This window comes from Capricornis sumatraensis, chromosome 3 (assembly GCF_032405125.1).
Source record: "Capricornis sumatraensis isolate serow.1 chromosome 3, serow.2, whole genome shotgun sequence".
Classification (NCBI taxonomy): Eukaryota; Metazoa; Chordata; class Mammalia; order Artiodactyla; family Bovidae; genus Capricornis; species Capricornis sumatraensis.
In genome coordinates this window covers 176,009,125-176,022,112 of record NC_091071.1, presented here as the reverse complement: position 1 = coordinate 176,022,112, position 12,988 = coordinate 176,009,125, and the positions used below count along the sequence as shown (strand labels likewise).

At 38.5% G+C, this 12,988-nt stretch overlaps 1 protein-coding gene across 5 annotated transcripts in view; it reads right to left on the bottom strand.

Annotated features, from left to right (window-relative positions):
* Positions 1-12,988, bottom strand: part of EIF4G3 (eukaryotic translation initiation factor 4 gamma 3) — a 177,506-nt gene that overhangs the window by 149,690 nt on the left and 14,828 nt on the right. For 3 of the 5 annotated variants that reach the window (XM_068967766.1, XM_068967768.1, XM_068967769.1), the window contains 3 exons: positions 10,578-10,757; positions 9,692-9,806; positions 524-621 (listed from right to left, as the gene is read on the bottom strand). In XM_068967766.1, coding sequence (XP_068823867.1) covers positions 524-621; positions 9,692-9,806; positions 10,578-10,757 — 393 coding nt within the window. Of the gene's footprint in view, positions 1-523; positions 622-9,691; positions 9,807-10,577; positions 10,758-11,668; positions 11,690-12,988 lie in introns of all 5 variants that reach the window. The other 2 variants (XM_068967770.1, XM_068967767.1) reach the window with 1 other exon arrangement.

The window sequence follows — 12,988 nt, the reverse complement described above, 5'->3', positions numbered from 1 at the left end:
ATGTTTTAAAAGCCTGCAAGCCTCTCGTCTATAAAATATTCTGCAGTGCATAGTTCATATTCTGTACCCTAATTCCCTTAGGCCTGACTGAATGGACAGAGGCAAAGCTTCTGTTAAACTTATTAAAAACAATTACAACACATTTTCTAAATTCTGCTTTCTGTTTCTTAAATCTGTTCCATCAGGAAGATTTTCCTCGTTGTCCTCAGTACTCTATTTTCTCTTGTGCTATTTTCCCCCTGTCAATTCATGACTAAACCTTCCCAGTTCTAGAGCTGGATGGCAGTTAGCATAGCTAGCTTAGCGCATGTTGAAAACTGATATTAAACAAAGGGTATCTGCACTGTCTCGTTACAGGCTCATACAAATCCTCCAGGTATAGTCGAGAGGATATAAGGGAGAAACAAAAATTAGCCCTCATTTGTGAACTGAGGTGAGTAATTAGTACAGGTGTAGGTAGACTTACTTGATAGAAAATGGACATTCAATTCTAAAATGAGGAAAACTAACAAACACATCTTACTGTTTTTTTCTCTCTCTTGGCTGGAGGGGGCTGCTGCTGCGTAGGCACTATGATAGGAGCTGACTGGTACACTGGCTGACTTGGGTAAAAAGGCGTTCCTAAGGAATTAGAAAACAACAAAAAAAAGCATTCAGTTACTTTGTCAACCACTATAAGACTGGTAATGACACCATGAATCTAGACAATTAGTTTTAAAAATGTAAAAAAACAAGCGTCCTTCTCACTTATCTCTTTCCCCTAGCTCACCCCTTCCAGCTACTGAAGTGGTTAAAGAATGATTGATTCACAAACAGTCATAATCATATTTCCTTTTTCAGCATCCACTACAAAAAAGCAGTTAAATAACCAACTCCTGCAAACTGACACCAGAGTTACTGCTTAAAAAAAAAAAAGAAACTATTCTGGGTGCTCACTGCCTCTAAACGTAATTTTCAAACAAAGGTTTGTGTGAATATGTTCTGCATGTGGGTTTGGTCAGGGGCTGGATAATACAGCTCATCATCTTGTGGGCTGGGGTGGTCTAATTCTTCTCTCTACTTGTGGAGAACCACCGCCACAGGGAGCCATCATAAAGGCTTGAAGAATGCTATTGTTGGGGATGTAAACAGGCTGGTAAAAAGCAGCCTAAAGTCCAGATACTTAAGGATCCAGGGCTTCCCTTGTAGCTCAGCTGGTAAAGAATCCACCCACAATGCAGGAGACCTGGGTTCAATCCCTGGGTTGCGAAGATCCCCTGGAGAAGGGAAAGACTACCCACTCCAGTACTGTGACCTGGAGAATTCCACGGACTCTACAGTCCATGGGGTCACAAACAGTCGGACACAACTGAGCAACTTTCACTTTCACTAAGTATCCAGGTTCTACCTTTCTAACTACATTTTCTACCGTTCTCAAACTCCACACCTTTGCTCCAGGGACAACCTATTCCTACCCCTTGTGTCCATCAATCTCAACATTGTTCATGCCTTTGAGTACACTCATGCCTCAATGAATCCTTTTTAGCTTTCAAAACTTTGACTATTATCACAATTACTATTAAACCAGAGTACTTATAGTAGAGGTGGTAAGAAGGGATCAGATATTGGATATTTTTGAAGACAGAACCAACAGACTTGCTAATGGATGGGATCTGAGTATGAGAGAAAGAACTGTCAAGGAAAATTCTTCAGGTCTTTGTTTGAGCAAATGGAAGAATGAGGTTCTATTTATTGTGTTATTTATGTATTTATTTACTGGGATGAGGAAAAGTAAGACTTTAGGGCAGAAAAATCAAGAGTTCAATTTTGGACATGAAAAGTTTTGAGATTCTTATCAGACTTTCAAACCAAGATATCAAATATACAAAAAGAGGCTCAAGTCTGGAGCCAGAGAATAGGTATCCGTTTTGGAATTAGACTATGTGGACAATATTTAAACCATGACACTGGGTAACCCAGGAAATGAGTACAAACAGAAAAGACGACCAAGGACTAATCTTTGAAGCACTCTATGTTATTTATTTTTTAAAGTAGTACTACCTTTTTTTTTCTTTTGGCTGTGTTACATGCCTTGTGGGATCTTAGCTCCCTAAACAGAGATTGAACCTGGGCCCACAGCAGTTAAAGTACAGAGTCCTCACCACTGGACCACCACAGAATTACCAAGGCACTTTATGTTGATTGGAGGCCATAGATATGAAGAAAACGCAGCAAAGGAAATGAAACAGAAAACCAAGGGAGCGGCTGAAGTGAAGAAAACAGTCTAAGAATGGGTAGAGCACTGAACCATGTCAGATGGTCAGGAAAGGTTTCAGTTCAGTTCAGTCGCTCAGTCATGTCGGAATCTGCGACCTCATGAATCACAGCATACCAGGCCTCCCTGTCCGTCACCATCTCCCAGAGTTCACTCAAACTCACGTCCATCTAGTCGGTGATGCCATCAAGCCATCTCATCCTCGGTTGTCCCCTTCTCCTCCTGCCCCCAATCCCTCCCAGCATTAGGGTCTTTTCCAATGAGTCAACTCTTCGCATGAGGTGGCCAAAGTACTGGAGCTTCAGCTTTAGCATCAGTCCTTCCAAAGAAATCCCAGGGTTGATCTCCTTCAGAATGGACTGGTTGGATCTCCTTGCAGTCCAAGGGACCCTCAAGAGTCTTCTCCAACACCACAGTTCAAAAGCATCAATTCTTCAGCGCTCGGCCTTCTTTACAGTCCGACTCTCACATCCATACGTGACCACAGGAAAAACCATAGCCTTGACTAGATGGACCTTAGTTGGCAAAGTAATGTCTCTGCTTTTGAATATACTATCTAGGTTGGTCATAACTTTTCTTCCAAGGAGTAAGCCTCTTTTAATTTCATGGCTGCAATCATCATCTGCAGTGATTTTGGAGCCCCAAAAAATAAAGTCTGACACTGTTTCCACTGTTGCCCCATCTATTTCCCATGAAGTGATGGGACCGGATGCCATGATCTTTGTTTTCTGAATGTTGAGCTTGAAGCCAACTTTTTCGCTCTCCTCTTTCACTTTCATCAAGAGGCTTTTTAGCTCCTCTTCGCTTTCTGCCATAAGGGTGATATCATCTGCATATCTGAGGTTATTGATATTTCCCCCGGCAATCTTGATTCCAGCTTGTGTTTCTTCCAGTCCAGCATTTCTCATGATGTACTCTGCATAGAAGTTAAATAAGCAGGGGAATAATATACAGCCTTGACGTACTCCTTTTCCTATTTGGAACCAGTCGGTTGGTCCATGTCCAGTTCTACCTGTTGCTTCCTCACCTGCATACAGATTTCTCAAGAGGCAGGTCAGGTGGTCTGGTATTCCCATCTCTTTCAGAATTTTCCACAGCTTGTTGTGATCCACACAGTCAAAGGCTTTGGCATAGTCAATAAAGCAGAAATAGATGTTTTTCTGGAACTCTCTTGCTTTTTCCATGATCCAGCGGATGTTGGCAATTTGATCTCTGGTTCCTCTGCCTTTTCTACAACCAGCTTGAACATCTGGAAGTTCACAGTTCACGTACTGCTGAAGCCTGGCTTGGAGAATTTTGAGCATTACTTTACTAGCATGTGAGATGAGTGCAATTGTGTGGTAGTTTGAGCATTCTTTGGCATTGCCTTTCTTTGGGATTGGAGTGAAAACTGACCTTTTCCAGTCCTGCGGCCACTGCTGAGTTTTCCAAATTTGCTGGCATATTGAGTGCAGCACTTTCACAGCATCATCTTTCAGGATTTGAAACAGCTCAACTGGAATTCCAGGTAAGGTTTAGCATAATGAAATTCACTGGTGACCTTGACAAAAGCTGCTTAGACTGGGGTGGAGTGTGCATCCTCATTAGGGTGGGTTCAGTAATGAATGAGATGAAAGAAAATGAAGACAGTATAGATAGCTCTTTTTCTTATAAGTTTTGAAAGGAAGTAGAAAAATGGGCTATGGGTAGACAAAAATATGAAGTAAAATAAACCTTTTTTAAGAAAAGATAGGAATGAAACAGTATACCTGTATGCTGATGGAACTAATCCAGCAGACGGAGAAGAAAATGATATTAACAGGAAAGACAGATGAGAACTGCAGAGTAAACAGCCTTAAATGGGTATATACATACATGACGGGTGCATAAGGGACGGCTCGCCTTTAGCAGTCAAAGTAACAAGAAGGACAAATGTGTATTAAAGTAGTTAATACTGGTAACAATCCTTGGTACTTTAGTAAAAAGTCAAATAATGTAGCTATATTATCACTGTCATTATCGACAACATCACCATCCCACCATTATCATAATAATCTTTAAGTGGAAAATTCTTGGAAGCACTATGATTTTCAGTATCAGAACTCTGCAGGTATTAATCGTCTTTGAAAATCAGATTTGGAAAAGAACTATAACAGGGCTGATCTAAATAGCATGACTAGGATTCGAATAGGTTGTGTGTATGTGTGTGTTAGTTGCTCAGTCATGCCTGACTCTTTGCGACCCAGTGGATTGCAGCCCATCAGGCTCCTCTGTCCATGGAATTCTCAAGGCAAGAAGACTGGAGTGGCTTGCCATTCCCTTCTCCAGGAGATCTTCCCAACCCAGGGACTGAACCCAGGTCTCCTGTATTGTGGGCAGATTCTTGACAGTCTTGAGCTACCAGGGAAGCCCTCTGAATAGGTTAAAAGACAAAATCACGTTAGCCATCCTCTAGTACTGAGCAAAGAACTATCAAAGCAGAACTAAAATAAGCAATTCTATGCTATCACATTACGTCACTAGCTCCCAAAGTCAGAAAACAACACCCTAAAATTGGTGTTAAATGCTGCTACCCAAGCAATACAATTTGCTCACCTTGCCATTATTTTTTAAGCTAAGTGAAATAAGATCCAAAAGGTGAAAGGTGAAACATCCCTTAAAAAAATCAGATTCTACTAATGAAATATTTTTGAGTCACCACGACCGGGTCAGAGGCTGATGTACAATATATGTATAATAAATACCAGCTGAATAAACCTGAGAGAATAGGATAGTCTCCATATGGTGGCGGTTAAACACTGAATTAGTAAGACAGTTAATTAACTGTAGACCCCAGCAGAGCAGGCCTTCTGCCCTGGCAGACAACAGTTTTATTTTATAACCTAATCCAACCTCTTACACAGTCAAAGACATTTAAAAAACATTTATCTATTCTATTAAAAATGTAAATCACTTTTGCATGTACATATGAGGCAAATTACTTAATGTTTCTGGACCTCTTATTCATGGAAGAAGATAGATTTGTCTACATCAGCAGGTCCAAATCCAGCTTAATACCATTTGTTTTGTAAATAAAGTGTTATGGGAAGAGACCTAGAGACAACACTGTACTCTCTCTGACTGACTGGTTCCCCACTACTGTGAAGAGTTGGACAGTTGCAGGAGGTCTGCAAAGCCTCACCTATTTACTATACACAGCCCTTCAGAGAAAAGGCTTGCTGACTCTTATTCTATCAGTGGTTCTCCGAATCCTGGTCTAGACAAAAGTTGTCAATAATATATGGCAATATTTATAAAATAATAACCACAAAATACACACATACATAATTATAGGCTTGCCAACCCGGACACTATTGGAAAGGACTGTTCCTGTCTTAAAATCATTTCAGTCCTATTCCTTTGTTATTAAAGCGGGCTTCCTACATGAAATAATACAATAAATAGCAGTTTTATTTAAAAGGCTTATTGGCAAAATTTTAAATGTAATAGTTATGTATGTTTCTTTCTTTATTTTACTTTCTATTTATTTCACTCCCCAGGATACTGAACGAGCTGGAGAAAAAAATCAGACTTCTTCTCATTGGCAAAACCCCAATCATAAACACCACACAAATTAATTCTGAAAGGCAGGGGGAATAATACCTCAACATCTACATTCCAGAAAATACCTAGCCCAAATGTCTTAAACATTGCAGGTCTTCCAAAACCTTTCAAAAATCTTCAATTTTCCATAGAAACAAAGAAAATATAGTGGTTAATATGTAGGTTGGCACATGAAATCAATGTATCCTGTACTATACCCATCATAATAATATAACCGCATATAACCACATCACTGACCACAGTACTGCTGCTTTGCAAAAACACAATCAATCTAAAATTTGATGCCAAAAGTTACCCACCTACACAAACCATGTGGGACAATGACTCCCTCAGCTCTTAAGAACTGAACCAGGTGCCCAAGCCCCCATAGAAGACTCAGGAAAAGAGTAGAAGAAGATGACAGAAGGAAAAGGAAATGACAGGATGGAGTGAGAAAGGAGAGGATACCAGTTTAAAGAGAAAATGGGGCCGTACACCACTGCAAATTCTCAGCCCTTTCTTTCTTTCTCAACATCATTCCCACCATTAACCACATCGTTTTGCTCCCAAAAGTGTATTTTTCACTTTGGGCAATCACTAACTAGGGTTGGCCTGGAAATAACTTGTCTCCATGAGGTATTTTTCTGACATAACAGGTATCAGAGTATTTAAAAAACACCAACAAGAGAAAAATTGAAAAGTGACACTGAGCAAATACTAGTCATTAGTTATTTTTCCCTCAACACTGTAGAAACACTGCAAAAATTATACAAAACTCTATGATCTTAGTTACTGAAATTCAATGGAGCTAATATTTCTGAGAATCACTATTCAAGGTTTAAACCAAGCAGGGGGTAAACTGCTAGTATCATGGAGTGAACTCCGTTACAGAGGAAGAACTAAGAACTCTGGGGTGCGGGGAGAGGGCATAGTCCACTCAACTCACAAACTCCAGCAGAAGGGCAAGAGTGAACAAGTCTTGGATTCATTCCTAGCCAGTTCAGATAAGAGAAGGTCCTCTGCACTAGAAGAGAGGGCTCTTGGCTTTGGAACACAGAACTAGGATCCTGTCCCTACACCCACATTCACCCAATGAAAAAGGGAGGCACCAGAATCAGAGACGAATTAAGAAATAGGACTGGAAAGATAAGAGAAGGGGAGTTTCTAAAAAGAGGAAATAGAAGGGAATGTTTACGCTTCAAGACCGTAAGACCATGCCAGCTGACATAAAGCAGTATAGCAGAAGGACCAATAATTGATGGAACCATTAGATTACAACTTTTGATTCTGATAAAAGCATATTAACTAGTGACAGGTTTTAAAATGAAAATGTTTGCCCAAATGACAAAATAAGAACCTAAAGTTGTATCAAAGAAAATATTTATTATGATTTATTCTTAAAATAGAATAAATGTAGCTTGAAATTCTAAACGTGATGAAATGAAAAGATGTCCATGAATACATTGTGAGATGGTGGGGAGAAAATCAGAAACTTTTAGTACATTAAAAATAGTCTATATCCATTTGCACTAAAATTATTTAAAACAAATGAAAAAATATATATCAGTCTGTTAAATCATTATTTCTTTAGGGAGTAAGGAAGGAGAGAAACTGACTACTTCTACTTTTTATGTCCTATCTATATTATTTGTACTTTGCATCATTAGTTACTTTCATAATGAAAAACTTTTAAATTGTCTTTCTAATCTTAAGGAAACTAGGGAAATAGTGTTTTTATCTAGGTGATAAACTACCTACTCAATGTCTTCTTAGATCTAAGTAAGAATTTCCTGGGGAAAAAGATTATCTGTCAAAAGGAACAGACATTAACAATATCTGAAATATAACTACACCTCAATATATTGCATTTTTGTAAAAATAAATATGGTTTATATATAACAGGAATAAATAAAACCAAAATGTTGTAATACTGTATGTATACATCATCAAAACATCTCCCTATTGTTAAACTCATCTATATTGTTTCCATATATACTACAGTAGCAGTATTAAGAGCAAGAAAGAGGCCTGGCACAGACTCATAATACTGATGATATTTTGTGAGTCAGAAAGTCACTTATGTCATCTGTAAATAAATAGTAGACTAAAGTTCGGTGAGATACTTTTCAAAATGATTCTATAAATTCAAAGATATACCTGCATTCCTTTTGCAACTTGAGGTTAAAGAAGAAATACTATTAATTTTACCATGTTTACTGTGAGAGATAATCTCATCTTGAAGTTTTCCTCTTCAATTAATTCAACAGAACAACAACCAATATTACACTTCAAAATAATTTTCAGAGCAAGTACAACGTGTACAAGTACAAAGACACTAGACTTGTGTGAAACTGTGTCTTGAAAGTCAAGTTCAAGGGATCTACAAGTACCTCAACAGTGCTAGCAATATCCTATGTCAAAGCTGAGTAATGTGCACATATGATTTTCCTTTAAAATATATGTGTGAGTATGTTCATTATTCTGAAAATATCATGTATTTCTTAGTGAAAATACCACTTAATAAAGTCATGTTAAATAAACATATATATCTGAGACATATAATGAAGTTATAAAGTTTACCATTTTGAAACAGCAGTTTCAAAGTAATAGGAAGGTTTTCCTTTTCTAAAAGAAGTAAAGCTGCATAAACACTTGGTTGCTTTGCCTATTTTACCTGAAAACCTAAGGTAAATCTCCTTGAGTTATTCTAATACCCACAGATTATTCTATAAAGGTTAACTGAGGAACTAATCCCAATGTTAGGAAAACAGTTAGTGGATACATGTTTTTCTATGCTAGATAACCATCTTAAAAAAACAAGTTAAAATTTTAATATTTCCTTACTGTAATGGAGAAGATTGATGTTTACTGATTCTTAAAGTTTAATTTTTCTAGTATTCACTGATTTTATCACTTAAAATTGGCTTTCTATGGAATAAAACAAGTGTTGGATGTCATAGATGCTTACTGAATAAGACAAGTCATTTTTATTACTCCTTTGTTTAGCACTGGTTCACACACCAAGTATAAACAAGGTGCTTGCTTTTGTACATTGAAAGTACTTGTAGTTTCTCAAGGCATTTTCACTTAACTAATTCTCAAAACCTCCCCATGACACAGATATCACCACAGTTCTGCAGAAAAGGAATCACAGGTATTCTGAGTTAAATTCAGGCATCCCATGTATATTCTCTAAGTGCCTGCCAGTCACTGTCCTCGAGGTACTAGGGATAGAGTAGTAAACAAAACAAACAAAATTCCCTGCCTTCGTGAATATCACATTCCAGTGGGGAAACATCAGCAAATGTTTTGGTAAATGATGGTAAATGCTTAGGAAAAAAGAAATCATTAAAGGGAGTTATTTATGCATTTAACAAAAATCCAGTAAAAATCTAGTAATGATGAGCTGGTAGGAGACATCAGACTGAGACATGGGCTATTTCAGGACAGAATTACTAGCTCCTTCAGAAGGTATCATTAACTAAATACATTTCTATAACACTCTTTCCTTATACTCCACTCTCTTAAAGCTTTCAGGTCAGAACTGTTGGCAACATTTTGTTTAAAAGTCCTTCCCTGTGGTACAGATGGTAAAGAATCTGTCTGCAATGCAGGAGACCTGGGTTTGATCCGAGCTGGAAAGATCCCCTGGAGAAGGGAATGGCAACCCACTCCAGTATTCTGGCCTGGAGAATCCCATGAACAGGGAGTCTGAGGGGCTACAGTCCGTGGGGTCGCAGAGAGTTGGACACAATTGTGCGCTAACACTTTTTCACTTTTACACCACCAAATCTCACTATCTAAACTGTCCTGCTACACAACAAAATGGAATGACCACAACCAACTAGCAGAAATTGCTCAAATTTTCACACTTACCATAAGCACTAGGGAAGTCCCCAGGTCCTGGCCCAGGATAAAAAGGACCTGGTCCTGGTGGTTGAACCGGGTACTGTTGTGGTGGCCCAACATATGGAGGGCCACTGTGACGGTACTAGAAGAGAGGAATTACAGACACTAATAAATAACATGAAAGCAGCTTACTATGGAAAAATAGAGGGGTGGGTATGTGTGTGTGTGTGTGAGAGAGAGAGAGAATTATTTAAAGGAGGTAAAGTCACTTTGTTAAACACATTCAAAATGATTGCTGTCCATTAAGATGCAATGAGTAGATAAACAACAAGGATTTACTGTAGATATAGAGAACTAAATTTGGTATCTTGTAATAACCTATAATGGAAAGGAACTAAAAAAATGAATATATGTAGGTATAATTGAATCACTTGCCATACATCTGAAACTAACACAGTACTGTAAATCAACTCTACTTCAATTTTTAAACAGATGCAATGAGGATGAAGAAAAACAGTCATGAACAGTCATATAGCAAATGAGAGCACAGGCAGATATCAGGTCACTGAAGAACTATTTCAGGCTGACAGCTTTCAACAACGCTGAACAGCATCACTGGACAGCTAGTTACTGAGTCTACTTTAGAGCAACTGACTGTGGGTAAGGGACTGGGGGAAAGATAGGATATAAAAACAATTTCTCTATCATCTTAGAAAATTTCAAGAGATGAAAAAATACCTCCTTACAATATTATGAAAAACGACAAAATGGCTTAGACTTATATCCAACAAAAAACTTCACACATCACTAAAAACCGATGCCATCAACCATCCTTCTTGCTGCCCCTGGTGAGAATCTGAGTTAATCCTCACACTACAACTGATAGACCACGTGGATCTGAGAGATACTTTACCTGTGGTATACAGTACTGAGGACCCTGGGGCACTGGGTACGGCATGGGCAGATGGTTAACCATCATGATGTGCTGATTGGCCTGATACACTGCAGTGGGTGTCTGTGCACCGGGACGAATGGAAGGACTGCTGTTCGGGATGGTAGCTCTAGGAGGCTGTATTTGAGGCCTCTGGAAAAACTGAGGAGGGGAGAAAAAAAATATTTATTTATTTATTTTTACAAAAGGCATTATATAAATTTTACTATCATGAGCTTTCTCCTTTTCTCCACTAACAAAAATCTTAGTAACTTGAATAAGAAATACAATAATACACTTCACAAAAAAAACATTCTACATGAGGCCCAGCACACTAATTCAAGTTTTGATCAACATTGTCACTCATTTAAAGACAGCAGGGCAATTTCACTTTTAAAATGAAGTCTCAACTAATTGAAACTAAAAGTTCTATGCCACAAATGATTAATGTGAAAACGTGCGGTAAAATACAACAAAAGGGGTAGTTGGTATCTCTCTCAAAGCTGTTCTGCTGTATTATATAAAAGCATTCTTGCTTTCATGAAGAGTTGATGGCTCATTATCAACTTATTAGAAGCTAAAGTAGTCCCCTAAAAAAATACCAGTCAAGTCATTTATAAAGCATTTAGAATAACAACAACAACAACAAAAATCTGTCTGGACATTAAAATTTTCATCTCAGTTTTTCAAGGTCAAATTAAATTAAAATTATCTGTGAGGGTGTCACATGCTATAATAGGAAAAGCCTTGACATATAATAGGAAAAGCCTTCATTTTGAAAACAGTGGCAATCTCATACGGAACTGAACCCAGTTTTGCTTTCTCAAACAGTTTGCGATAAAAGTAGAAAATCTAGACAGGCTTGAGAATGGTCTAGAAGGAACTTTCAAATGGCAACCAGTACTTGTGGTTATTTGTGGTTCTCACTGCGGGCTTAAAAGCCTTGAAACAATATACCAATAGGAAATTCCCACTGTGAGTGCACGTATTCATCAGCACACAATCAATCTCACTCTTAAAACAATAAGGGAATGGAGAAATAAGGAGGCCATGCAGAACCAGTAGTTTGTTACCTGGATGGGTCTGAATCCTCCCTTCAATTATGAAGCAAGAAAGCAGCGGGAAACAGAAAGAAAGCCAATGGAAAAGCTTACAGGTCAGTAAAGGGGCAGGACATAGCATGCAGCTCAGCAAAAACATCTTTCTATTCAGTAACCATAGGAGGAGAAGGAAGATTAGAAAGCCAGAATGACAGTTCTCCACTTGAGAATTCAAGGGCACATGGAACTGAAGAATCAAATGACATTTAATCAAAGTAAATAAATCCAGAGGCAGAAATATTCTAATAGTATAGCCACAAGTCTTAACAGCTTGGAAGGAAATGTCTGCTTAGTGGACAAGCACAGCTAGAACTACTGAGGACTACTCCTGGCTCTCATGGACTCCCATGATATGATGCAACATTATTTATTTAGCTAAGACCTACTTTTCATCTTGAGTAGAGATGAGCGTTAACAGCAGGAGTGCCATTTGGTTACTTTCAAGTTTGAGAAAGTCCTAAGAAATACCTAAACGTGTCAACTTTTACCTGACTCCTTATGACAGAAACTTGCTCTTTTCAACTAACTAGGTATGTAAGAGGCCACCTACAGGTTTAAAATGGGAAATACAGTAGTAGTCTAAAAATGTTCAGCTGCAAAATCTCCCGAGTTGTCTTAGGATTCCAGATGTGAGTGTTGCTACTGGTCCTAATAAAGGCAAGTTTGACCTTTGGGCCTGCTCAGGTTTCATCATGTCCTACTCTTGAGTATCAAGCTACCCACAGGTAGTAGGAAGTAACTTTTCATCTTGTGTTGAACTGGAAGACTTGGGATCCAGTGCCCAAGGCTCATCCCCATTCAGCCCTCATACCCCAGGGCAAAGAAAACCCTAAACAGAATAAGGCACAGACAAGGAACAGACAGGAAGGTACAGAAGGAGAATGAAGTGAATGGGGAAACCCAGAGAGTAGTGGGTGAAGATGAAAAGAAAATTCGAGAGGCAAGGGTGATAATACAGGAGGAGCCTGGGCTGGATTACAGAGACAGCAGTCTTCAAATTATCTCTACTGACACACTTTTGGTGACAGACACAAGAATTTCTGTCAATTAAAACCAGGAACACTGGACTAGTAAACTTTCCCTGCTAGACTTCACTTCTCTTAATTACACAGTAGACAGAATCTATTTTTCATCAACAATGTGAGCTGTAAACAAACTTCAGGAATGAACCCAAGCGTTTTTTGTAACACAGTATATGTATCAGGAGCCACAAAGCTGTTACAAGACTCAAGGAGAGCAGGGTCATTCATCTGGCTCAATACATCAAGCACTCCTAGATGTCAGGCACACTGG